We start from the raw sequence: 25,582 nt of genomic DNA on the forward strand, positions 1-25,582 counted from the left end.
TAGAGGTTAGCATCTTTAGTTTTTTTAACATCTTGTCTGTTATCCCTTCCCTTTGCTCTCTCTCCCTCATTATTTGGCCTGCTACATTCTTAGTGGCTCTGGTTGATGTTTGTACATCCTTGTATGTGGTGTTGAGAGTGTGTGTGTGTGTGTTTCTGACTCAACTATACAACTGACACAAAAAGCAGCCCTAACTGTTTTTAAATCAGGACACACCTTACTCATAAAGGATATAATTCCTGTCTCCACTGTGAAAAGAAATACACAGTGGGCAAAAGTTACAATTGGGATTAAGGTTAGTCATTTAGAGTTAAGTGTTCAGAGTTAATTTATGGTTAGGTTTGGGCCTAAAGTTATTTTATTGAGGTTAAATTTAGGCTAATGGTTAGGATTAGGTTTGGGATAAGGTTTAGAATTAAGTTTAGGATTAGTAAAAATAAGGGCAATCAACTTTGGCGTCCCAATTTATTTATATAGTTAGGTAAACGTGTATGTCTTTGTGTGTGTGTTTCTGTGTGTGTGTGTGTGTGTGTGTGTGCGTGTTTGTTTGCACTCTTACCCAGTCACACAGATGGCACAGATGTGAACAAGTTCCCTCCACCCTGCTACAACATAGTAACCACAGGACAAAACAGCAAAATATAGCCTTGCACTTAAATCATTTCAGTTGTTACAGAATTGTTACCAATAGTGCTGTTTACTCGTAGCATTGCTAAGTTAATGTTTTATAATAATGATAATAATTAAAGGGAATGGAAAATACTCGTCCTGACTACGCATCTAAGATGTATTAATTATATATCTACAAGCATTTGATGAAAATGTAGGTCCCAACTGCATTGTCAGGGGTTACAATTATGGCATCTCATCCAGTACAGTATAATATGATCATTCTGGTGGTTCTCAAACGCTGTGGTTATCAACAACAAGCCTTAGGAATTCAGTGCTGCTGGTTTTCATTCTAGCCCACTACACAGGGACTGATTAAGACCTGAGACAGCTGGTGAAGGCAATGACCTCCTGAGAAGAACACCAGAAAAAAGTTATGCAAGCACTCGACATATTTTCGGTCAAGAAATGCTACAAAATCGTTGTTAAACGCATGAAATAACGTCATTTCACAATGAGCATGTTTGCATTACAAACATGTGTAAGTTGCTACACATGGGATTTGGGGGAACTGATGCACTGTGCTGTAATTTCAGAAAATATAGCTGGGGTGTTTCAGCTGATTGTCCTGTGTCGGTTTAAACATGTGGAAAATAATATCAGCATGTTGAACCACAAAAGGCACCTCCCCGGATCTTCTGAAACTGGAATTATTTTTGCACTCTGTTTAGAGAGAAGACTACTACCTATATCTTGCAAATTCTTGCTGTTGCAAGGGTGCTTTTTTCACTGGTTATCCACAGGTCTCGAGTACCAGGCTGTTTAGGCTACACTTGCATAGGTGACATTGGTTCACAACCCTTCTCAACCACGACCCGTAGGGGACAAATGATTGAAAGTTCAATCGTGTGAAAATATTTTTAATGCTGTGATGCTGAGAATGGGAGATAGTCAACAATCAAGCAGCCCGCTTTTTCTTGTGAAGCACAGGCAAGATGTTTGCAGGGTCTGATGCCTGCTTAGCGGCCAGGCGCAATGCTATTAATACAGGTGATAGTTGTTTTTCAGGCAGCGGAAAGAGTCAGAGCAGAAAGTGAGGGAAGAAGAAAAAAAAGCTATGACAGAAAGAGGGTTTTTCATGAGACATATTACGTTCTGAAGCAGCTGGTAATTAAACATCATCCACACTCTCCCGCAGAAGTATTACCCCAGTGTTGATATGGACGGACGACCATACAAAACAGCTGAAAGTAATGCATTGCACTGCATTACTAAGTTATTCTGTTCTGTTCCCTGTCATAAGGATGATAGTTAGTCAAAGACATTTTCAGAGACAGGAAATGTGTTGAATTATGAATGAGGAACTGCACTTAGATCTCTTTCACCCCAAATCAGTTTCTCTTTCCTGTTAATATTTCAGACTGTAATAAACCAAGGCCATATATAAAAGACAGACATATATCACATCAATGTCCAAACCCCAATGAAACACACACATATGCTGACGCATGCATATTACACAGCCCACTCAATCTGAAGAACCATGTGGACATGCAGACGCACACGAACACGCACACACACGCACACACACACACACACGCACACACACATACACACACAGAAGGTCAGTGGTCTGTAACTCCAATGAGCTATTACATCTGCATTTATCCCCACTACCCCAAAACAAACTATATTTGGGAAGTTTTGTAAATAAAATGTAGTCAGTGTGCACCACAACTGTGATTAGAGAGACAGCACCAATCATATTTTTTGATACTTCATAGCAAATTTTGGTTCAGGTTTGGTTTTCCATTTTACTAAAGGGACTGTGAATGCCTAATATGCTTTCTAAACTGTATTGGTGACCCTTGCTCTGGCATTGATCTATTCTATAGGAACATAATATAATACCAGTATCCAATCATGTTCTAATGGTTAAACAAATGACTTGGTGTATTCTGTCTGAACTATGCATCTTACACATCACCGACAAATGACTTGAGCAGAAACAGAATCAATTTGTTTTGTTTGTTTCATTTGCTTTCCTAGCCTAAAACAACATGTAACTTTTATACAACCATATAAAGACGTTACCCTGTAATAACACTTGGTTAGACCCTAAAATCAGAGAAAATAAAAATGTCTTCTCTGGTTTTTTTGTACAGTATGTTGTTTGTCATAATGGTTCCATTCTAATTCGGAAAGTAATTGTGTGTGCCTGGCAGCATTGATTGATTATGGCCTTTTAGAATATTAGTTTCAGTCATACCAATTTCTTGTTATTTCCCCCTGAGAGATTGGCTGATGACTCAAACTGATATCATCTGCTGTTCTGTCGTTCGCTACATACTTCATTGTGGAGAAGACGGACCCTTGGGTTTGACATGGCATTTGGCCGGAGAAATGTGGTTAGGTTAGTTCTAAGAATTGATTGGTCTGATGCTGTTTTAACTTAGTACACATACATAGCCTTTTTTGCATACAATTCAATTACATTTCAAATTTTTGTGATAGTTTTCAAACACATACTGTTGCATTTAATATAGTCCCTGTGCCATTCTGTCCCTGACATCGGAGTGCTAGCTGACAGATACGCAGTGCTGGGGACTACCCCCTGCTACACGATAAGATTATTATGTATATGAGAAAGATTATCTGTATTAGTCAAACAGCAGCCAAGCATCCATCATCATGTCGCCAGAATGAGACCCTTAATAATTATATGAAAGGAGCATCATTCTCATGCTGTGGACTTTCACCACACTGTGAAGTTCTTCACAGCTGATTTCATCTGTTGTCTAATGAGCTGCCTGTCCTGATGGGAAGACTGTAGATCATAACAACCAGCAAAGGATCATTCTCTGACTCCAGGTTTACTTTAACGTGAAGATTATTCCATTCAGGTTATTCTATCCATATTTGTCCATATTAAATATTATAGGCATTTCCACTGTCATTTCAACATTTAAAAAAAGTAAACAGGGCAACCTTTGCATGTCACGTTTAATAGCATTTTACCTACAATTAATTTATGGGGGAAAAACTGATAGGATTTACTTGCATACAAGTGAATTTGATTAGTTTTGCTGAAGCGTGAGCCTGTACAGTACCTTATTTTGTGTTGCCTGATTTAATTTTCGATTAGAAGAGAAGACGGGGATAGTGAAAGGAGAGATGAAATTGAGGAACAGATGGATATGTTTGTATTTACTGCTCTCCATCTGTTGCCAATGCAATCCCTTTATTGAGAATATCATGAGTACTACTGATGATATGGAGTAATTCCCGATGTCAGTTGGTAAGGACTTCTAGAAACCGGCACTCATGCTACTGACGTGATTGTTTGTGTGAGGATGTTGTGCATGCGTGCTTACAACATGTATACATAAATAAAACACTTATAGTTTGTGAACCTGTTTAGAAGGAAGTCCTTGAGTAATCCTTCAGGGAAACAGTGCAGTGTGGAATATGTGTTTGGGGTTTATAATTGTTGTTTGCCACTTCTGGTCTGTATAGCCTGTATATCCTGTTTTTTCACAATGCCCAGTGATGGAAGGTGTGACGTTTGGCAGTCCTCTCTGGGTATAGTGAACTAGTCTGCTGAACTTCCTCCATTTTACAGCGTAAAATGCAAAAAAACAACAGAACGCAATGATGTGCAAATAATGTATCCATATATGTAACGGAAAATAGTACAAAGACAACATGTAAAATGCTGAAACTGAGAAATGTTATAGTTTTTGGAAAAGTATATAACCCATTTTGATTTTGATACCAGCAACACATTTCAAAAAAATTGGGACAGGGGGATGTTTACCACTATGTTGGTGTTGCATCACCTCATCTTTTAACACCACTCTGTCAGCATTTGGGAACTGAAGAGACCCAATTGCTGTAGTATTGAAAGTGAAATATATTCCCATTCTTGCTTGATATACTGTAGGATTTCAACTGCTCACAAGTTTGGGGTCTCCTTTGTCATATTTTGCATTTCATAATGCGCCAAATGTTTTCAATGAGTGACAGGTCTGGACTGCAGGCATGCCAGTTTAGCACCCAGACTCTTTTACTATGGAGCCATGTTGTTGCAATATGTACAGAATGTGGTTTGGCATTGTCTTGCTGAAATAAACAAGGCCTTCCCTGAACAAGATGTCATCTAGATGGCAGCATATGTTGCTCAGAAACCTGTTTATATTGTTGAGCATCAGTGGTGCACTAATGCACCCCCATACCATCACGGATGCTGGCTTTTAAACTGTAGACTGTTAACAAGCCGGTTGGTCCCTCTCCTCTTTAGCCCAGAAGACGCGGCATCCATGATTCCAAAAACAATTTTGATTCGTCAGACCACAAGACAGTTTTCCACTTCACCTCAGTCCATCATAAATGACCTCGGGCCCAGAGACGGCGGCAGCGTTTCTGGATGTTGTGTGTATATGGTTTCTTCTTTGCACGGTAGAGTTTTAAGTTGCATTTGTGGGTGCAGCAACATACTGTGTTTGCAAGGGACAGTGGTTTTCAGAAGTGTTCTTCAGCCCATGCCGTGATTTCCACTACAGAATTGTGTCTATATTTTTAATACAGTGTCTGAAGATGACGGACATCCAATTATGGTTTTCGGCCATGTCCCTTGCGTACAGAGAATTCTCTGGATTCTCTGAATCTTTTAATGATATTATGTACCGTAGATGATGAGATCACCAAACCCTTTGCAATTTTACATTGAGAAACCTTATTCTTAAATTGTTGCATTATTTGCCCATGCAGTCTTTCGCAGAGTGGTGAACCCCTTCCCATATTTATTTCTGAAAGACTCATCCTCTCTGGGATGTTCTTTTTATACCCAGTCATTTTACTGACCTGTTGCCAATTAACCAAATTACACAACATTTCCGGTCTGTTGTTGCCCCAAAGGTTTTGGAAACAGGGTTGTAGTTAGGAATTGCATGGTAGCTACTGTACAAATGCCTAAATTCATGTAAGTCACCTTGCAAGGCATACAAGGTTTTTACAATGCATTGATTTTGATTATAATGACCCAACCAAAGTCAGACTAGCAGGGCTGCCTGCTCTGACACCTCGCTCAGTTTGAGCGGGTCTCTATTTTTGCATTTCGTAGTTGACCCTGTAGCCACATAAAACAAACAAGCGGTTGTCATTGTAAAAAACCTTCTAGCTCATATGAATTGGAAGAGGTGAATATGGGCATTGTCATATGTGCTGTACATGCTAATTAATTAGAACAGTTGATCCGCTTGTGCAAACACAACATCGCTATCAGTGAAGACATTGGAGATTTGCCCTGCCGGCATAGTCACCGCTCTGCCTGTCCTCATCCTCGGCACCCACCTCACTCCACAGCAGCCTCTGGATCTCCCTATACGGAATGAAGGAGGGCAGGGAGAGGCGGCTGCTTCCCAAATTAAACCCCATTCCCCAGATCGTGTACTAATTTTGAGAAAAGCCTATTTTTTTTCTTACCAGAGCCCTGGTCTCCAGTCAGACGTGCACTATATTTTGTGAGATAGGTTGTAGTGGACATTTTGGGACTCGGCGAACGGTGTGATAGGAACTAAAAGCTTGCTCTTAACCACATCAATCATCTCGTCATTGGAAGTTTATTGGGTGCCTTTAGAGGTGTTTTAGGGGTCCCCGCCAACAAACACAATCACACAGAATCCTACAGAATGACAGCAAGCAAGTACATACTATGTTGATAGGATTGGGGATATTTAAAGGCCATTACTGCCGGTCCAGTCTGACTTCTCCACTTGCTCCTGTTGACCCAGCAGAAGCAAGGACTAACATATAACTAATATTTCACATATAATGGCACTCAAAGGCAAGACTTTTCCATAATTTATTGTGTTACAAAATGAAATAATAATGTATTTAATCAGTCATTTTTGCCACGGATTAACCAAAAAAGACACTGCAAGGCCTTCTGCTGTGTTTCTGTTTGCATGCATGTGTAGGTGAACCATATGGCTAACAGAGACCACTGATTCACTGATTTCCAACACAGCCCTTTCTGTTTAGGTTAGATTTGATTAGACTCAACTTTATTGTCATTGAACAAGTACAAATATAGTTCAATGAAAAGCAGATTGTACTTAACCAGAAGTGCAAATAGAGGAGAGCAGAACATTTACAAGTATTAAGTATATGTACAGTATGCAGTGGAATGTATAGATGTGCAATTAATGCAAATGCATTTACATATGGCAATTCTAAATGTCCAGTGGAAGCAAACAGAGGAGGGCAGAAAATGTAGTATTAAGTATAATGTATGTACAAGTGGGATAAATAGTTGTGCAGGTATGAGTTGCAATTCTCAATGGCATTCTGAGAATGCAGCAATAAGGTTCCAGAGGTAGACATGTGTATGTAACAATTGGAAATGCAAGTTCAGTGCCGGTTCTAAATGTGCAATGAAGGCAAGGTTAAGGTCCACGTCAGCATGTGCAAATGACACTGTAGACAACTGAAAACGTCCTTATCAGACTTTTGTAAGGCAGTAACAGTAGGGGGGTATGGTTAGTGATGGTTTACAGGTTTACAGAGATGGTTTACAGAGTTCAGCAGGGTTACAGTAGATAGAAACTGTCCCTGAGCCTGCTGGTGCGGGAATGGAGAGACCTGTACCGGCTGCCTTATGGGATGAGAGCAAACAGTTTGTGGCATGGGTGTGAAGGATCCCTGGTGATCCTGTGTGCCCTATGCAGACACCGCTTGTGCTGGAGGTCTACAGTGGCTGGGAACTGGGTACCTGTGGTGTGCTGGCCGGTTTTCACCACCCATTGCAGGGCCGGCTACGGAGCAACCACCAAACCACACAGTTAGTCAGAATGCTCTTGATTGTGCAGCGATAAAAGTTCACAAGCATCCTGGAAGACCGATGGGCCTCTTCAGCCTCCTCAAGAAGTACAGGTGCTGCCGCGCTGTTTTGACCAGGGCTGAGGTGTTGAGGGACCAGGAGAGGTCCTTGGAGATGTGGACACCCAGGAATTTGAAGCTGGACACACGCTCCACCTTAGCGCCAATGATACGAACTGGGGCATGACTGCAGCCTTTAGACTTCCTGTAATCCACAATGAGCTCTTAGGATTTCTTTGCATTTAGGGCCATGTTGTTGTCAGCGCACCACGCCGCCAGGCACTTGACCTCCTCCCTGTAGGCTGACTCGTCATTGTCACTGATCAGGCCTACCACCATGGTGTCATCTGTAAACCTGATGATGGTGTTGGAGCTGTTTACAGGAATGCAGTCGTGCAGGAAGAAAATGTGTCTGATCATGCATTTCTTACAGTTGGGCTAATTTCACTGTTCTACTTTCAGTGAAAGTGGGAATTATCTATCATATCTATTTGGACACATTTGAAATTGATCACCAGATCTCCTCCCTTATGGATTGGCCAGTTTTGTCATTTTGGAGATGCGGATTTTGCTATTGTGCTATTCTGCAGATGAGTCTCCGTTCTTCTGTATTTGTGTGGCCTGTCAGTCTGGTGCTACAGTATACTACAATATTCTATCTCTGCAGGTTGCTGACACATTTTACTCACTGCTAGCTAGTTATGGGCTTTCAGCACTATTGAGAATGACAGTAGGTGACATAGCCACCACACATATCCACACTCACACTGTAAAACTGCAGGGGTTGAATTCATGTTCTCTCCTTTGAACTTCCAGATGAATATGAAATGCCTCTCTCAGTCTGCCTGGATAAGGACATTTCATTTTTTTTATTATTTTTTGAAATAAATAATGCAAAAGAAGGCATTAAATGATGATCTATTACAGAACTCTAAGACTGGCACCATCTTCCACTAAAGGATCGCCTCAGTTCAAAGTCATCCTGTTCCGTATAAATGTTTGGACACTGTAGGCTGGCTCCATTGCTGTTTGGGTAGCAGAGAGCTGGTTGAGTACATGTTCATTACTGCGGAAGCTTTGAGGAACAGAAGGAAGCTGTACATAGCAGGGGGAGTTTGGCCGTGGGTTCCCTGACTTTGTATGAATCAGAGAATTTGGAGAGATTCTCCTTGTCGGGGGTGTGCCCAGAGAAGTTGTACGCCTTGCAAGAGATACATCTTCTCTCTATGGATTAAAGCAGTGATACATAGGCCTAGCTGGCGTAAGCCGTACAAGAGAGAGACAGAAACCTAGACTTTGACAGCCGGCAGAAACCGACGTAATAATGAAACACTCGGCACTGCATTATTATGTCACACCTAACACAGAGTGGAACATTTGGGAACGTTGCTGTTTTGTTAAGGTAGAATAGCTTGCTGAAATAATATTTATTTTTAGCAAAATATGAGAGCTTATGTGACATTTCCCCAGGAATTATAACAAATTAACTTTAAGGGAACATTCTAGGAGTGTTATGTCCATTAATGTCAGTAAATTCCTCAAAAAGGGAGTACATTGCTAAGTAAATTGCTGTATTTAGAGGTAGATGCAACACATTTCCTTATGCTAACTATTAAGAGTCAAGTGACAACTCGGTCACTATAGAAACAGTTCACTGTACACCGATCAGCCATAACATTATGACCACCTGCCTAATATTGTGTAGGTCCCCATTTTGCTGCCAAAACAGCCCTGACCTATTGAGGAATGGACTCCACTAAACTTCTGAAGGTGTGTTATGGTATCTGGCACCAAGACGTTAGTAGCAGATTCTTTAAGTACTGTAAGTTGCAAGGTGGGGCCTCCATTAATCAGATTTGTTTGTCCAGCACATCTCACAGATGCTCGATTGGATTGAGATTTGGGGAATTTGGAGGCCAAGTCAACACCTTGAACTCATTGCTGTGTTTCTCAAACCATTCCTAAATAATTTCTGCTTTGTGGCAGAGCACGTTATTCTGCTGAAAGAGGCCAATGCCATCAGTGAATACCGTTGCCATGAAAGGGTGTACATGGTCTGCAACAATGCTTAGGTAAGTGGTACGTGTCAAAGTAACATCCACATGATTGGCAGGACACAAGGGTTTCCCAGCAGAACATTGCCCAAAGCGTCACACTACCTCCGCCGTCTTGCCTCCTTCCCATAGTGCATCCTGGTTCCATATGTTCTCCAGGTAAGTGACACACACACACCCAGCTATCTACGTGATATAAAAGAAAACGTGATTCATCAGACCAGGTCACCTTCTTCCATTGCCTTGTGGTCCAGTTCTGATGCTCACATGCCCATTGTAGGCTCTTTTGGCAGTGGACAGGGGTCAGCATGGGCACCCTGACTGGTCTGCGGCTACGCAGCCCCATACGCAACAAACTGCGATGTACCAGCTTTCACTTTTTCAGCAATTTGAGCAACGGTAGCCCATCTGTTAGATCGGACCACACGGGCCAGCCTTCACTCCGCTCCCTACGTGCATCAGTGAGCCATGACCCTTTCGCCAGTTTACTGCTTTAACTTCCTTGGACCACTTTTGATTGGTTCTGACCACTGCAGACTGGGAACACCCCACAAGTGTTGCAGTTTTGGAGATGCTCTGACCCAGTCGTCTAGCCATCACAATTTGGCCCTTGTCAAAGTCGTTCAGATCCTTATGCTGGCCCATTTTTCCTGCTTCTAACACATCAACTTTGAGGACAGAATGTTCACTCGCTGCCTCATATATCCCATCCACTGACAGGTGCCATGATAACGAGATTATTTATGTTATTCACTTCACCTGTCAGTGGTCATAATGTTATGGCTGATCGGTTTATATCGGTATATCACTGTATAACTGGATATTGGTGCCAGGCAGTTTAGCTAATTGCTTATACAATTTTACAGAACTATACTTAAACTACAATACATATTTATATGAAGGTTAGAGTGTAGTACAGCCATTTCTTATGTGTTGTGTTAGAATATTTGGTAATACTTTATTTAATGACCACGTGCCTAATGCATTATATAGTATTATAGATTAACTGTAGCTTATAGATGAACAATTTAGGGACGGTTTTGCAGACACAGATTAAGCCTAGTCTAGGGCAAAAAAAACAAACAGAGTTTTTTATTGACTTTGATTTTTTTGTCTTAGACTTGGCTTAATTCATGTCTGCAGAAACCAGCCCATAATGTATGGTTAAGCATAGTTATAGATACTCAAAAGGCTCACAAAAGACTCATAATTCCGTACACTAATACTCTTATTTTATTATAAGTATAATCATAATAATTTATAATGAACAGCAACGTAGTGCTTCATAATTACAGCATTATAATGGTGTAATTAATTCATATCACTGTTACATCACTGTTACTGCATCATTATCTTTGTTACGGAGTGTTATGCCATAACTATAAGCCACCATACAGTTGTTTTTGATTGCTTTAGATAATGGGATGAGATGCCCAAGGAAGACAGACAGAGAGATGTAACACCATAGGATGTTACTATAATATTTTGGAGTGGTCATTGTCTGGTTTCAGTAAAGTTAAGCTTTCTGCCCATTTCATATTGACACAAATGTATACATTATTTTCCACTTGTTATTAAACAAGGTGACATGTATTACATGTATTGCTACTTCACACATTTCTACAATGTTGTACTCTTCCAAAACTGTGTTACCTTCAGGTTATATTCATATAAACCCCCAAAAACATTCTCAGAAAAGTTGGAACCAAGTTTTGTTAGCTGGACTGTTTGTAGTGTCTCTCATATATGGGTTGTTCTGATCTGGCAGTACTAAAAAAGAAACGGTAAACAGTGGGAGATCGAGCTTTCAAGTATAGATCCCCACTTTGAAGCATTGATGTCGATGAAGACGATAGCTTCATTAGCATGTCAATTCAAATGTCCGTATATACAGTACAGACTCCGATAGGGAGCTCTGCCGTATCATAACTTTGGTTTATTTATAATTATGCATCTCCATTTCATTATAATTTTCCTCAATGCTGTCTTGATTACAGCTCTGTAAAATAGTTTGGCTTTAAATGTGTGATCTGTCTCACTGCCGGGAACACTCTGAGTGCTAGCACACTCCCTCCCATCCCCTCTCCACTGTTTAGATCATCCTCATTTTTCATTCTCACTTGCTTCCTAATTTGTATTATCTACTAAAAAAGGGTTTTACCTGTGACATGAAGCCTCTAAGCGAAGTCATTGGAGTACAGTTGCTCAAATTAGTTCTCTGTTACCAGCAGGTGGGTTTGTCATGTTTTTTTGGTCTCATTCTCATTATCAACATGTCTCTGCACTAGAGAGTACACATCCACAGATTAACGCTGGCAATAAACGAATCAAAGCCCAAATGCAGAGGGCATGCGTGCAAGCAACCTTTTAAAAATGTACCTTAAAAAGTTGTTAGCTATCTGCGTGTTCAACAGTTATTTAATTTCGTAGGTGTTATTTCACAGCTCGATGCACTCGCTGCCTTGTAGATATAAAATGTAGTTACTGTGTCCATTTTGTCAGGTCTGTATTTCTCCGTTATGATGTTTGGGCTACACTCTTAACCAGGCCAACAATCAAATAATGCCTTTTGCTGAGTGGTCAATAGTTGGTTATTTATCCTGTTCTAGGACACTGACTCACAACAGACAGATCTTCACAGCTGAATACGCCATCCAAGCAGGCTTTATATCACACTGAGGCGTTTCAATATGTCTGTCCCTATCCCTCAGTGGTCTCGTTTAATTCATACTCACATCCCCTTCTTTGTTAGGCCTTTCACACCCAGCGGAAGCTACTTGTGAAAAGATGTGGGGCCTCCCTACCAGTGATGGATTAAACTTTAAAGAGGGGCATTTGATGCAGGAAAGCTTGCTGTTTTAAGTCAATAGGAATGGCTCTGGATGTCTGGTGTATTTGTTGTCATTAGAGGGTGGGACAGGAATGTCAATCCCACAGTAGCAGCAGAGAATTTAGAATAATTTATCAGGTGTGTGTACGCACAAATCTGTTCCTAAACCATGGTTGCAATTATTTCCGTTTGGGAAGTGTGGGATTTATCAGGAAGTTTACACACAGCCATGACTTGGTGTACGCACGGTGGTAAGGGATGGAATAAGGGATCCACTTCGGAAATCTTGACTGGTTGAAGTGGAAAATATATTTTCAAAATGTGTAAATCCTATTTTCTGAAAAATAAATGAATGGCCTTTTTTTTCCTCAGTGCCCCATCCATGCAACGTTTATCAGGAGGCTGTGATATCTGATGACATATCAGCATGTCAGTTAATTTGTAATTATTAGAGTAATGTGTTGAATTAAACTAGCCTAATAGTTACATTGTTATAACTGACATAGTTAAAGTGTTATAAATGGTCAATTGCAAAAGCACAAGCTAAATTCAACCATCAGTGACAAAAGTAATTAAACAAAATAAAGACACTATTAATTTGCAAAACATAAAATGCATACACCATTTATTGACAAGACTACATTTCATTTACAAACTTGAATGTTTGTAAAATCTGAATAGATAAAGCAAGGGAAAAAAAGACAAAAGCAAGAAACACATGACCAGAATCAAGGACATCTAACTGACAACACAGCCTTTACGTTACTAATCTGCTAGTCAATGGAGATCATTGTTTTATAGTTAAAGGAATTTTGGATTATTTAGGAATTTGCCTGTGAGACATTTACTGCTTTATCTCCCCTCATTAAATATTTAGAGGTAACTGAATGGGTTGACAGATTATTACTGTTTTAGGAAGCGCCTCCATGTAGCTTTAACTTACTGATACGCTTAGCAAGGAGATAAGAGCTACGTTTGGATTTCTAAAAGGTCACTGGAGCCAGGGGTACGGTACATTTCTGTAAATGGTTATGGACAAGACATGACTCAAGTGATTTCCTTTACCAAAACAAGACGGTCACTCAGGGATGACTCATTTTAAACCAACCATCCACCCTTACCTTCTAAGGGTGAGCACATGTCCATTCTGTTTTAACCTCCCTGAAGGTGGATGCTGGCTCCCCCATGAAGAGTTACAGTAAAATAATTGATTGATACGTATCCTTTTCCCAGTGTCAATGTAGCTAAAAAAAACCTCTCAACGTCTCTACCAGTGCGCAGGTGTCATCTCATGCAGCGTACACACTGTAGATGGACAGTCTGTGCGAGGCAGGGCTATTCCTACCTCTCCCTCCTGTCCGTGATTAGGACCTGCCACATGTCCTCCCATTAGCCTTGCGGAGACAGGCAGCCATGACAGGTAAGGAAGAGCTTCTCTGAGCCGCAGGGGACCCAGAGTTATTAAAAATAATGAGCGTGAATGTGACCAGATGTGATTGATGGGCTTGGGGCAGCGGATGTGGTCGCTTCCCTCACATGTCCGCTCCGCTCTACTCAAGAATGACAGCAAGAACAGAAATGTTCCTGAGTGAAACAGACCATTGTATGACAGAGGGAGGGCCAGACATCGCATTCTATGTTCTCCTGGCAAGAAAGCAAGAAATAGAGGGGTTGAGAGATGAGTAAAGACAGAGAGGGTAAAGCAATTAAATAGTAGTCAGCAAGAGAATCATTTTTTGACCTGAAGGCAAGTTTCTCCTTTTGTTAATGGCTGTCAGACATATATTTATATATAGTATATGGCTGCTCTTAGTGACTTCACTGAATACATGCTTCAGAGGAGTAAAAAGTACTTAATCTTAAACCCAAACAAATATATACTTATACAGAAGTATCAGAAAGTTCGATCAGATGGTTGTTGGCCAGGTTGAGCTGGAAAATATTACAGAGAAAACTTTCTCATTTTCATCAACAACCTGAAAGAGATTAGGGTTAACTATCTTGCTCATGGAGATTTTTCAACTTGCAATTTCTGGGATTTGATTGATCTGACATCGGCAACCTCGGTTGCTAGGTTATCCTGCTAGGCAGTCATGGATAGGACTACTTGGTTTTGCAGTCTTGTCCTATTTGTGTAATGTGCTGTCTAATTACTTCATGTTCGTATCCTTGCATTAGCCTGTGACAACTCACAACTTAGCTCTATAAATTGTGTCATACAAAATTAAACTGCAAAAACATAAGAAGTTAGAAGATTTCCCAAGATTTGATTGACATCAGACGTTTAAGTGTGCAAATTGTAGTAATTAATAAATGCATATGTGCTGTGTTCAGAAACTATAAAACAATGTTTTGGCTCATCAGTGTATATGTATATAGATATACAGTGAGTGTGTCAAAGATAAGACAGAGAGGATGATGTGAGTGTTCAATAGGGATTTAAAATAGGTGAGATCATTGAGTTAGTGGCAGCAGCAAACCATCTACCGGCAGAAGGTTAATCAATGAGCTCCTTCAGCAGAGGTGAGGCCAGAGCACTGTGCTTGGTCTCCCCTGTGTACAGCCCTTTAAGCCAGGGGGGGCAGCCCTGCTGTCCCCACTGAGGACAATGACTATGATCAGGGGTCAGCAGGGACCTGCAACTAATCACTGTCTAGATTTAATTCCCTACCTGATCTGGCTGGGTTCATTTCTCCCTCCTTTCTTCTCTTTATCTCTCTTTTCATCGCTCTGTCTTTATGTTCTCTGTTAGGCTTTCTCTTTCCATATATCAGGCTGGCAGCAGCACAGCTATCCTGTGTGTCCTATCCCCAACCTCCCCCGCTAAACGTGCTGTCTGGTAAAATGAAATAAAACCAATTTCGACCCGGAATTGTGAATTGTTTGCGGGTCTGATGTGTAGATGCATCCCATTCCATAAAATTCACAACGTGTTACATTATAAGGTGACGTTTTGTTTATTATGACGTGATGTATGTTTGGACATGGGTAGGCTGGGTTGTTTCACGGGGCTCTGACATTAAGTGGAGGGAGATGCCATGCGTGTGTACCTAGCCTACAGGTGTATCGGGCTGACTGAAGCTCTGTTCGGTGCCAGGTAGCTACGTAGCCTTTCCTAACGCATACAGCAGCCACCTCTCTCTGAATTATTCATGTTCACACCACAGCCACTTAAACTGCGCCGGCGTCAACCGGCGGGAAAGTGCACACCTTGCAACTCAAAAGCGGTTTTTCCTAAACCTCATTCCTCTCAATCCTTCTCCCTCTCCTTTCGTCAATCTCTCACCCTGCTTGGGAATACAGTGAAAAGCCTGCTGTATTCACCCATAATGGAAATCGATTTGGCAAACAATAACACAACGTAGAACGATTATGCAAATGGACCGTAAGCTTGAGTCCTGTCCCACTCGCTGAGTGAGAAGAACTGATAAAACTGGTTGGTTGGCTCTTAACGGTTTAAATTTCAATTTGCTCATCATCCCTTTCCACAGTTTCCTTCCTCTGCCTGCCAGCTAAAATAAATAGGGTTAGTGAGATAATTGTCTTATTACCTGCTTATTCTATTGCGGAGAAATACTGGAGGATCCAGTTTTGTGTAATACTGTTATACCATAAGTAACAATGGACGCAGGCTTCCTGAATATATCGTTTCTGACTGGCAGCAACAGGGGAGTCAATAGAAACACATGTACATGTTCATGTGTACAAGTGCATTAGCCAGTTATCTCGTTAAACATGGTGGTAAGATGTCAGCCTTCTGTCTAGCACTAACTAGCATCTCACCTTTCATCATGATAATAATGGCTGTGTGATATTTGACTCAACCCTGGGAAAGGCGGGTAGGCACATAGTCTGGGTCACAACATGCCTTCAAGTCGCATGGCGTTCTCAGACTGTGACCTGTGAATGCTAATGGATTGTGTTGGGTGGATGACTGAATGCAAACGTCTAATTGGCAGCTCAACTCTGTGCTCCTGCTTCCAGCTCAGTCTGCCCTATTGACAGTGTAAGCTAATGTGAAGTTAACACGACAGAATTTGACTGTTATGACATTTAAAGTCTCAGATTGAATGAAACAGAAAAGAGAGGCTACATGAAGATCGGGTCAACAATCCATGCTTGTAACTCTGCATGGCTTGCATACGCTGACACGGGTGAGGATGAAATAGTCATACAAGACTGCATTTTGAATTGTAAACAACGTTTTAATTAACTAATAGCAGCTAGGTTGCTGGCATTTTGTTTTTCAGGAAAGTAATTGCCTCTACCTGCCTCTTGGCCAGGTACCAGAGATATTATCTATATTTTCTTGTTGTGGTATGAGGAGTCATTAGTCTCACATCACCTCTGAAAAAATGACCCGAGCAGAAAGACTGAGAATAACAGAGGGACTGAAAAACACTTCCACTGTAGTGTGGCTTAGGAGCCGTGATGAGGGCCTAACAGGACATTGGCCTGGTCCTAACTCACCTTGTCACCCATTCATCATTACAGTGTCTGGAGAGAGTGGCAGAGGGGCTCAGATAAGGAGCTCTGGAGGATAGGATGATGATGGTGGTCCCTAATAGTCCACCAACAACTTCAGAGTACGAGACATCAGAGCACCACTACTACAGTGCCTCGGCAGTGCTGTGTAAAGCAGGGAAGCATTGTGTGACACACAAACACACATTCTCTTACACACACACACAGACGTTGTACTATCTTTGGGGACTATTCCTATTCAAAAACCTATTTTGCCAAACAGCTAACCTTAACCTGAACTAGACCCTTATAGTTAACTTTAACCCCATACACCTATCTTTAACTCTAAATTTAACCCAAACCAAATTCTAGCCCCAATTGGAACTTTTACTCTCAATCCAGCCCCTAAGCCTGAAATGTACTTTTATCTCATGGGGAATCGCATATTTTCCCAACCAAGTTGAATTGTCTTTATTTTATTTTACTATCCTTGCTGACATTTCTGCTCCCTGCAAGTATAGCCACAATATACCTGCACTATAACACATGCCCACTCAGAGAATTTCACAGACATATCATCAACATTCAAATGGGCTCTGGGTAATTAAACATAATGTTAACTGTCCAATTAGCCTAAGAGAATTCAAAGGGAGCGTTTAAGTGTTTAATGGTAAACCACAATTAGCAAACAGAGAGTCACTTTCAGTAAAGTGAACCAACATAATGCTGACAACCAAAAAGGCCTGTTTACTGTGTTGTTAAATCCCCACTTAATTTTCTGCTGGTGACCTCTGTCTGTGTGGGCAAGGCCATATTAGTTTGTAAACACATGGATGTGTGTCACTGCTAGCTACCAGAGCCATCCCCTACATAATTTAGCAAAGTCAGGCGCAGTTTCCCAGACACAGGGATCTGCAAACCAAGTGGGGTAGCTTCATGAATATTTATCCCATCTCTGCGCAGTTGCTCTGAAAGCTCTTAGCCCCTGATTTATCATGTAGAGTGATTCAGATTCATATCTGTGAAGGAGGCAGCTGCTCTACTCAGGAGACTGATACATATCTGTATTCTGTGTTCCCAGGCATGTAAAATCCATAGGTTAGGACATTATGAATTCATTTCCTTTGACTGATTTCCTGATATGAACTTTATCTTAGTAAAAATTGGGGGTTGACCAATAATCAGCCTGGCAGGTAATTGGATCCGATAGTCATACTTTTTACAATAATCAGAATCGTTAATTTGTCTGATATGATTGCTGATAAAATAGTTTTAAATGCGCTTCCCTGGCAGCCGCATCTCTCTGAAAGGTTTCTGTATATGGCTCAGTGTCCCGCCCTCAGAATTATCAGATTGGTTACACATCACAGGTATATAGCCAATCAACACTGTATGTCAAATGTGTGAGAGAGACGTGGGAGAGGATCGCAGCGAGAGGCTGAATGCTGACCTTGCTGAAGTTGCAATAAACAAAACAGTAATCTAAACTGAAGTTGTAACAAACATTACAATGATTATGATCTTTTTCTATGATGTCAATACCCAGTTTACATTTTTTCTGGACTATCTGGACATTTGATAGCTATTTTTCAGGGCCCCCGTTTGATAGGGCAAACATGATAAGGGATTTCATTCAATGGCTTTTTAAAATAGCAAAGGCTTTTAAATGAGGCACACCTTTTCTGCCAAAGTCCCTGTCTATATGAGCTTTGCTGAAGTAAAAGATAGTGAACTCGTTTATTTTTTTCTACATGATGGTAGCTAGGTTTAGCAGAAGTAAGGTCAACTTTGCTAAGGTTAAAGCTTTCACCTCAGTTGGAAACAAACCTGACAGATTGTAAACAGTAAAATGTACCTGATTTGGGGAGATGTTTAGTTATTTTTGTCTATATAAAATGTCAGTGCAAAATAAATTCTGCTAGGAGCTCCCTGCACATTGTTAATCAAAATACAGTGTTTAAATGTCCTGTTTTCTTGTATTTAATTAAAAATATTTTTAAATGTGTGTAAAGAAAGTCTTGGTGTTTGTTGCTACTTAAGTTTGACAGTAAAATTTTACAAAAATCCAGAAATGTATATCAGACCCAAATATCGGTCATTGGTCTACTTGATCACTAATAATCGGCATCGGCCCTGAAAAAAACATATCGGACGACCCCTAGAGTATACATCATTCTATCCCTCAGTCCTTCTCTGAAAGGTATGCTGATGGTGGTTAAAGACGATTATTATTCATGAGCAGGGACCTCTAAACACCCATCTCATTTATGTTGGTATGTTTTACACACACCTAATAAAGGTGCTGACTCCTTTTTTGAATCAATTATTCATACAAACCTAAAACATGTTTCATAGAACGCTGTTGTATTATATCTGACCTCCTTTATTTCATTAAATGGGTTGCAAAACTTTAAAGTCATTACCTGGAAAAATCTAATCTGTCACTGTTTTACTTTTCACACTGATAATCTCAATAGGTTTCCTTGAACTGCTAACAAAATATTGAAAATGGCGAATGTTGAATTCTCCTTTAAACTCCATGCCACTAATGGAAGAGTGAGCACAGCTTTTAAGTGATTACAGGGGAAAGTGCCTATGCTTTTCTCTGCCACTACTTTACTTTAGGTCCTAATCTTGCCCTACTTTACCCAATATAAAAGCCATAAAGCCTGAGAAGAGCGGCAGGCAGCCTGTTTATTAGCTGTCCTTATCAGGGCCAGGACTCCAAAATCCAGCCGCCGTAGGAGGGAGGAACTGGGGAATGAGAGGTGGAGGGAGAGAAATGGGCACAACTTCCACATGCTCCATTACACTGAAACGATAGGATTTGTCTTAGACGTGGCCCGCCATTGTGTCGTAAAGTGTATGCTTGTAAACAAATAAAAAAGGTACCTCTTTAAAATGTCGGTAATGTAATAGGTTGTTTTATGTCATTGGGCTTGAGCATGGATTTCTATCAAGGGCAACCAAGGGACACATCAACACTGTGTTCTTAGTCACTACATGAATCCTTAAAGGAATAATCTATCCAAAACCATCCAAAAATAATGCACATATATTGAAACAATATTCTGCGACTGTTTAATGGATCCCATAGTTATAATAAATTTGCCTGCAACATGCGAAATCTGTTGAGGAAATCTATTGACACATGCTGACAAACAAAACCCATAATCCAGTGCTTTCTCCCTGACAAGCTGCTTGTGCTCGGAATTGCCAGATTTTGTTGTACAATCGCTTAAACGAACTGCACCAGTGTGTGAGAATAAATTGTTTAACTTGGTAAATATTGAGTTTCAACTTTTCCAGTGATCAGAATAATAATGCTCTGAACACATTAAACTTTTTCCTGATTTCACAGACAGATAACTTAGAAATGAAATAATTTCAAATTATTGAAGTAATTAAGCAGATGAATAGGCTTACACCAAATTGTTAGAAGGTTCATGATATGTTTTTTGGGTTGGATAACCCCAACAAAACAAGACAAAATTGTTGTTTGAATTTGCCTGTATGGTTTTATGATCATTATTATATTCAGCTAAGCTTGTTTATTTATTAATGCATGCAAAAAGCTATATGGGAGGATCTTCACTTAACTGCCTCTGGGGAAGTCATGGCATGTTTCTCAGTATGTATACCAAAGTATTCCAAGCACATTGGGGTGGGAGCAATAGTCCAAATTAAAGCATGGAAAGCAGAGCAAGAGGGCACTTATTGGATATGCAAACCGTTTACAAAAATGTTTAAGCATGCATTAATGTAAGCATTAAAACTTTAAAAGGGAAGCACCAACGGAACGCCCCTCAAGTCAAAACTGATTATTTTGTCTCTGATAGTCTAATAAAAGTGTTTCATGTTTGGGCTTACATTTAGTATAAAGGAAAATGGGCTCCCAAATGGGACCACAATTCCACGGTACAGCGCGCCAGGTGATGGATTTGGAATGTTACAATGACTCTGGCGCTAAAGTGCAGACTGTCATTCTCAACCATATTGGATGAAACATGTTTTCTACACAGTACACACATTTTAAGGTAATGTCTGTAGTTGGGCATATATACTCACCTAAAGGATTATTAGGAACACCATGCTAATACTGTGTTTGACCCCCTTTCGCCTTCAGAACTGCCTTAATTCTACGTGGCATTGATTCAACAAGGTCCTGAAAGCATTCTTTAGAAATGTTGGCCCATATTGATAGGATAGCATCATGCAGTTGATGGAGATTTGTGGGATGCACATGCGTGTTGTGGCTTCACAAATGCTTTGCTGCATACCTCGGTTGTAACAAATGGTTATTTCAGTCAAAGTTGCTCTTCTATCAGCTTGAATCAGTCGGCCCATTCTCCTCTGATCTCTAGCATCAACAAGGCATTTTCGCCCACAGGATTGCCGCATACTGCATGTTTTTCCCTTTTCACAGCATTCTGTGTAAACCCTAGAAATGGTTGTGCGTGAAAATCCCAGTAACTGACCAGATTGTGAAATACTCAGACCGGCCCGTCTGGCACCAACAACCATGCCACGCTCAAAAAAAGCTTGACTCACCTTTCTTTCCCATTCTGACATTCAGTTTGGAGTTCAGGAGAGTGTCTTGACCAGGACCACATCCCCTAAATGCATTGAAGCAACTGGCATGTGATTGGTTGATTAGATAATTGCATTAATGAGAAATTGAACAGGTGTTCCTAATAATCCTTTAGGTGAGTGTACCTTGCATGCAATGATTGCCTGCAACCTATAGACATCACCAGACACTGGATATCTTCCACGGCAATGTTCACCCAGGCCTGCACTGCAGCCATCCCAATTTTTGGCCCAGAAAAATACATTGGAAGCTATTGCCGTGTGCTTTTGGGGTCATTGTCTTGCTGCATGCTTAGGCACTGTCCTAAAGTTTTAGTGGCATTTGGTTGTAGCAGCGGTCACATCATCAACGAAGACAAGCCTTCCAGTTGCAGCCGTACATGCTCAAGTCACTGAAAAGGTGGTATAGATTAGATCACTGGCAGTTCCTTTGTTTCATTAGTCATCCGTCTGGTACAGGTTAATCAATGTTGCATACATCCAGAACGCTTTGTTCTACAACTCTACAGGCTCTTCCAACAAACCCTAACCTGCACGCCGAGTGCTTGAGCCTCACTAATGGTTTAACAGCGGTGTAACTCTCTGTCTTTCTGTGCAGGTGTTCACCAGATATGGGAAGTGCTACATGTTTAATGCAGCAGAGGAGGGGAAGACGTTGCGAACCACCATGAAGGGCGGGACGGGGAATGGCCTCGAGATCATGCTGGATATTCAACAGGACGAGTACCTGCCCGTGTGGGGTGACACAGGTAGGGATGACTGCACCATGTAACCCGTAACCCCTTGTCTATCTACCCACCTACCCACCTTCATCCCATCAACAGGGCATTCTGGTTGGTGGTGTTAAATGACCACAGTTCGCGGAGCTGTGAACTGGTTTCCAACACAGTTCAATTGTGTCCTTGGAGTTTTATCATTTATACAAAACGTTGCGGCTGTGGGTCTCTCTTTTCAGTGAAGTTTTTACGCACAAATCAAGTTCTGCACTTGTATGCATGCTACTATAACATGTCTATGCTAACATGTTGCACTTTAAATCCCTGTCTCATATTCCTGAACAGCAGGAATGAAAGGCCTCCAGCTATTTGAGAACAATTAAATAAACAATGTATTCAATGCCTTGTGAATGTTTTAACTAATTATCTAATAAGCGTTGCATATTTTGGCCCAGTCATGATAGATTTGCTCCAGCTTGTCAACTGCAATTTTCAAACAGTTCCACAGCATCTCAATGGGATCGAGATCTGGACGTGGAGCAACTCCAGCTGGACATGGAGCAACTCCAGCTGCTTTGGCCTCATGCTTGGGATCATTGTCCTGCAGAAATGTGAATTTCCTCCGAAGCTTAATTTTTCTAGTAGACTGAAGTAGGTTCTCTTGCAGTATGTCTGTGTAATTTGCTCCATTCCTTTTTTTTTTTTTATTTGAGCAAGATGCCGGATTCCTGCTTTTGAGCCTCCCATACGCATGATGCTGCCATCACCATACTTCACTGTTGGGATGGTGTGTGTTGAGGCACAGGCTTTTCTAGGTTGGCGCAACACTTATTGGTGAAAAAGCTCTATCTTTCTCTCATCTGACCACAAAACCTTTTTTCATATCGCACATGGGTCACTCATATTTTCAGATGGTTGAAATTATAGTGCTTTCTTGCCTCTATATAATGCATGATAGTTTTATGCAGGGAGCTTTATATGATTGATCAGCACATTATACTCTACTCCACTTCCCTAACAAATGTTTAGCTTATTTGAGCGGGACGTTTTGAGAGAGACACTTTCTAGGCAGTGCCTGGGTGGTGTGATTCAGCTTCCACTTCTTGATTATCGCTCACTGGGATATCCAAACATGGATTTTATCATTTTATGCACTTTCTAATCTATGAATTTCTATTACGTTAGCCCTAACTTCTGTAGGAAGCTCTTTTGTCATAATTTTCCTTCACAGCCTGATCAAGGGTTCTTTCAACAGTGCAGACTGGGAGCTTTCACAGCAAAGGGTTGCAAGCAATATATTTCAATTTAACTGTAGTTTAATTACAAATATTTCCCAACATAAAACCAGAGTCACCATACTATAATTCATTTTAAGTGTCATTGTTTTAGAATGAACTATCATGCCGAATGAAATGACAATGTACCATTTGTAATTCAGCAAAATTAGAGAACTGGTCAGGGGTTGGAGTACTTTTGTAAGGCACTGTATACAGTAGACAGCGACAAAATGATCGGGACACAAGCATTTATTTTTTATTGTCGGCTCTATACTCAATGGTTCGGATTTGGAATAAAACAGTTGCTATGAGATTAAAGTATTGTCAGGGTTTATTTCCATCAAGTTCATATTGGTTAAACCATGTCAAATGGATGTTGACTGCAACCTTGTCTGTTTGTTTTGTAGTACTGTAGCTGAGAGGACGCATTCTCCACACACATTGAATTGACATAAACCAGTTTTTGTTTTTATGAGGTATATTTGTGATATAATGTTTGTATCTGTCTTCCCCTGTTTCCAGTGATCATGCAAGTAGTACATGGCTTGATACACAACACATCATGCAAATTCACCAGACTTTCAGGCATCTAGGGCCCAGTAACCAACATTTGACAGTGTATGAGTTAATTTCGCATGGCCTCGTCTGTCTTCCACTTTAGCAAATGTTTGCAAAGATGATGAATACGGAATGTTGCATCAGTGTTTACAGTAGACTGCCTGTTTGTGTCTGACACACTGCCTAAATAGACTGGCTGTTTATGTCCTGTTCATGTTTGTAATAGCCAATGGGTAGAAGTTAAAACAGACACGTTTATTGTACATGTCAAAGGGAGTACCAGATAAAGACGTTTGGTCGAGGCCTTGGGGTCCAGGAAGGAAGGAGTTACAGCGGCAGCACAGTGAGCAGCATCTGCGTGCAACAACCTATAAACATGGAACAGAACCTTCAGGGTTTATAATCTGTAGAAGGAAAGATCTGAGAAAATCCAGATCCTCAACCACTCTCTTATATAAACCAGCTTCAGCTCAGAATGTATTGACATGCTGTCAAGTAACAGCTCAGGCAAGTTTTCTTTCCCCGTTTTAGATTTTGAACCGATGCCATTCTATTTCCCGATTTGTTGTGCATCATGTTGCAAACCCTTTTGGTTTGTTTAAATAAGCTTGTCTGGTGGGATCTCACTGTTTGACTGGTTGGCTTCACCATTAACCTCATTGAAGGCCTTGCTCACGTCTCAGCCAGTTTTGAAGGGCAAGCAGGATGAGCAGCACGAGTCAAGACTCAGGCCGCCCCCAAAGATCCACTCTTTTTCTCTCCCTAGCATGTGTATAATACTGTTTATTTCCCCCTGATCGATTCTCCTCAAGCCCCTCTCGGATTCGCGGTGGGACTCATGGGCTCGTCCTCAGCCCTCCTTTCCCCCGTCACTGGCATGTTCGAGTCTGTAGTGATCAGGCAGAGAGGGGCATCCAGCAGCAGAGAGCGTGTAAAGCTCTTTGTACAGTGTCCTAGTGGAGTAGAGGGCCCTGCTGTATAAAATGTGTAACCCTCTGTATGGATTCATTGGCACAAAACCAGCTTACTCTAACTAACATCCTTTTCTCAACATAGGGCAGCAGGTCTTCAGTGCATTTGCCCCTGGCTCCTGAGCTGGCACACTGGAAACCCCCGTTACGGAACAGGACTCATACAAACCCCCAAGGGCCAGCATTCAGTCACAGCGGGTTCTTTTTTTTTTTGGCATCATCTCCATGATCACACTGGTGGCTGACTGTATCCTGGGACCTTAATTAAGGCCCTGGATACAGGCAGGCAACCTTTGGATTTTGGATAGACTCAGATCTCAAGTTCACTAGTCATATCAAAGCACAAAAACAGCATGCCATCATAAAAATACAGCCAGAATCAAGGGCGTTGGTGTCCCAAAAAGACCAAGAGATGCTCATCAATGCTTTTATCTCTAGTAGAGTTGAGTAGGCTCTTAACTGGACCCCCTAAAAAGACTGTAAAAAAGCTCCAGCTCATTCAGAATGCTGCTGCTAGAATGTTAACCAGGACCAAGATGGCCATAACCTAGGATGGGCACATGAAAATGTGTAAGCCTCGATGAACTATTTGTATCATACACTAAATGAGCATTGCCTGTCGTGTCAGTAGGAG

The 25,582-nt window shown here is 41.0% G+C and overlaps 1 protein-coding gene across 2 annotated transcripts in view; it reads left to right on the forward strand.

Moving 5' to 3' along the window:
- Positions 1–25,582, forward strand: part of asic2 (acid-sensing (proton-gated) ion channel 2) — a 479,621-nt gene that overhangs the window by 408,538 nt on the left and 45,501 nt on the right. For both annotated transcript variants that reach the window (XM_013135891.4, XM_013135890.3), the window contains one exon: positions 22,025–22,175. In XM_013135891.4, the coding sequence (XP_012991345.2) occupies positions 22,025–22,175 (151 nt within the window). The remainder of the gene's footprint in view (positions 1–22,024; positions 22,176–25,582) is intronic.

Source organism: Esox lucius, chromosome 11 (genome assembly GCF_011004845.1).
Source record: "Esox lucius isolate fEsoLuc1 chromosome 11, fEsoLuc1.pri, whole genome shotgun sequence".
NCBI classification, from domain to species: Eukaryota; Metazoa; Chordata; class Actinopteri; order Esociformes; family Esocidae; genus Esox; species Esox lucius.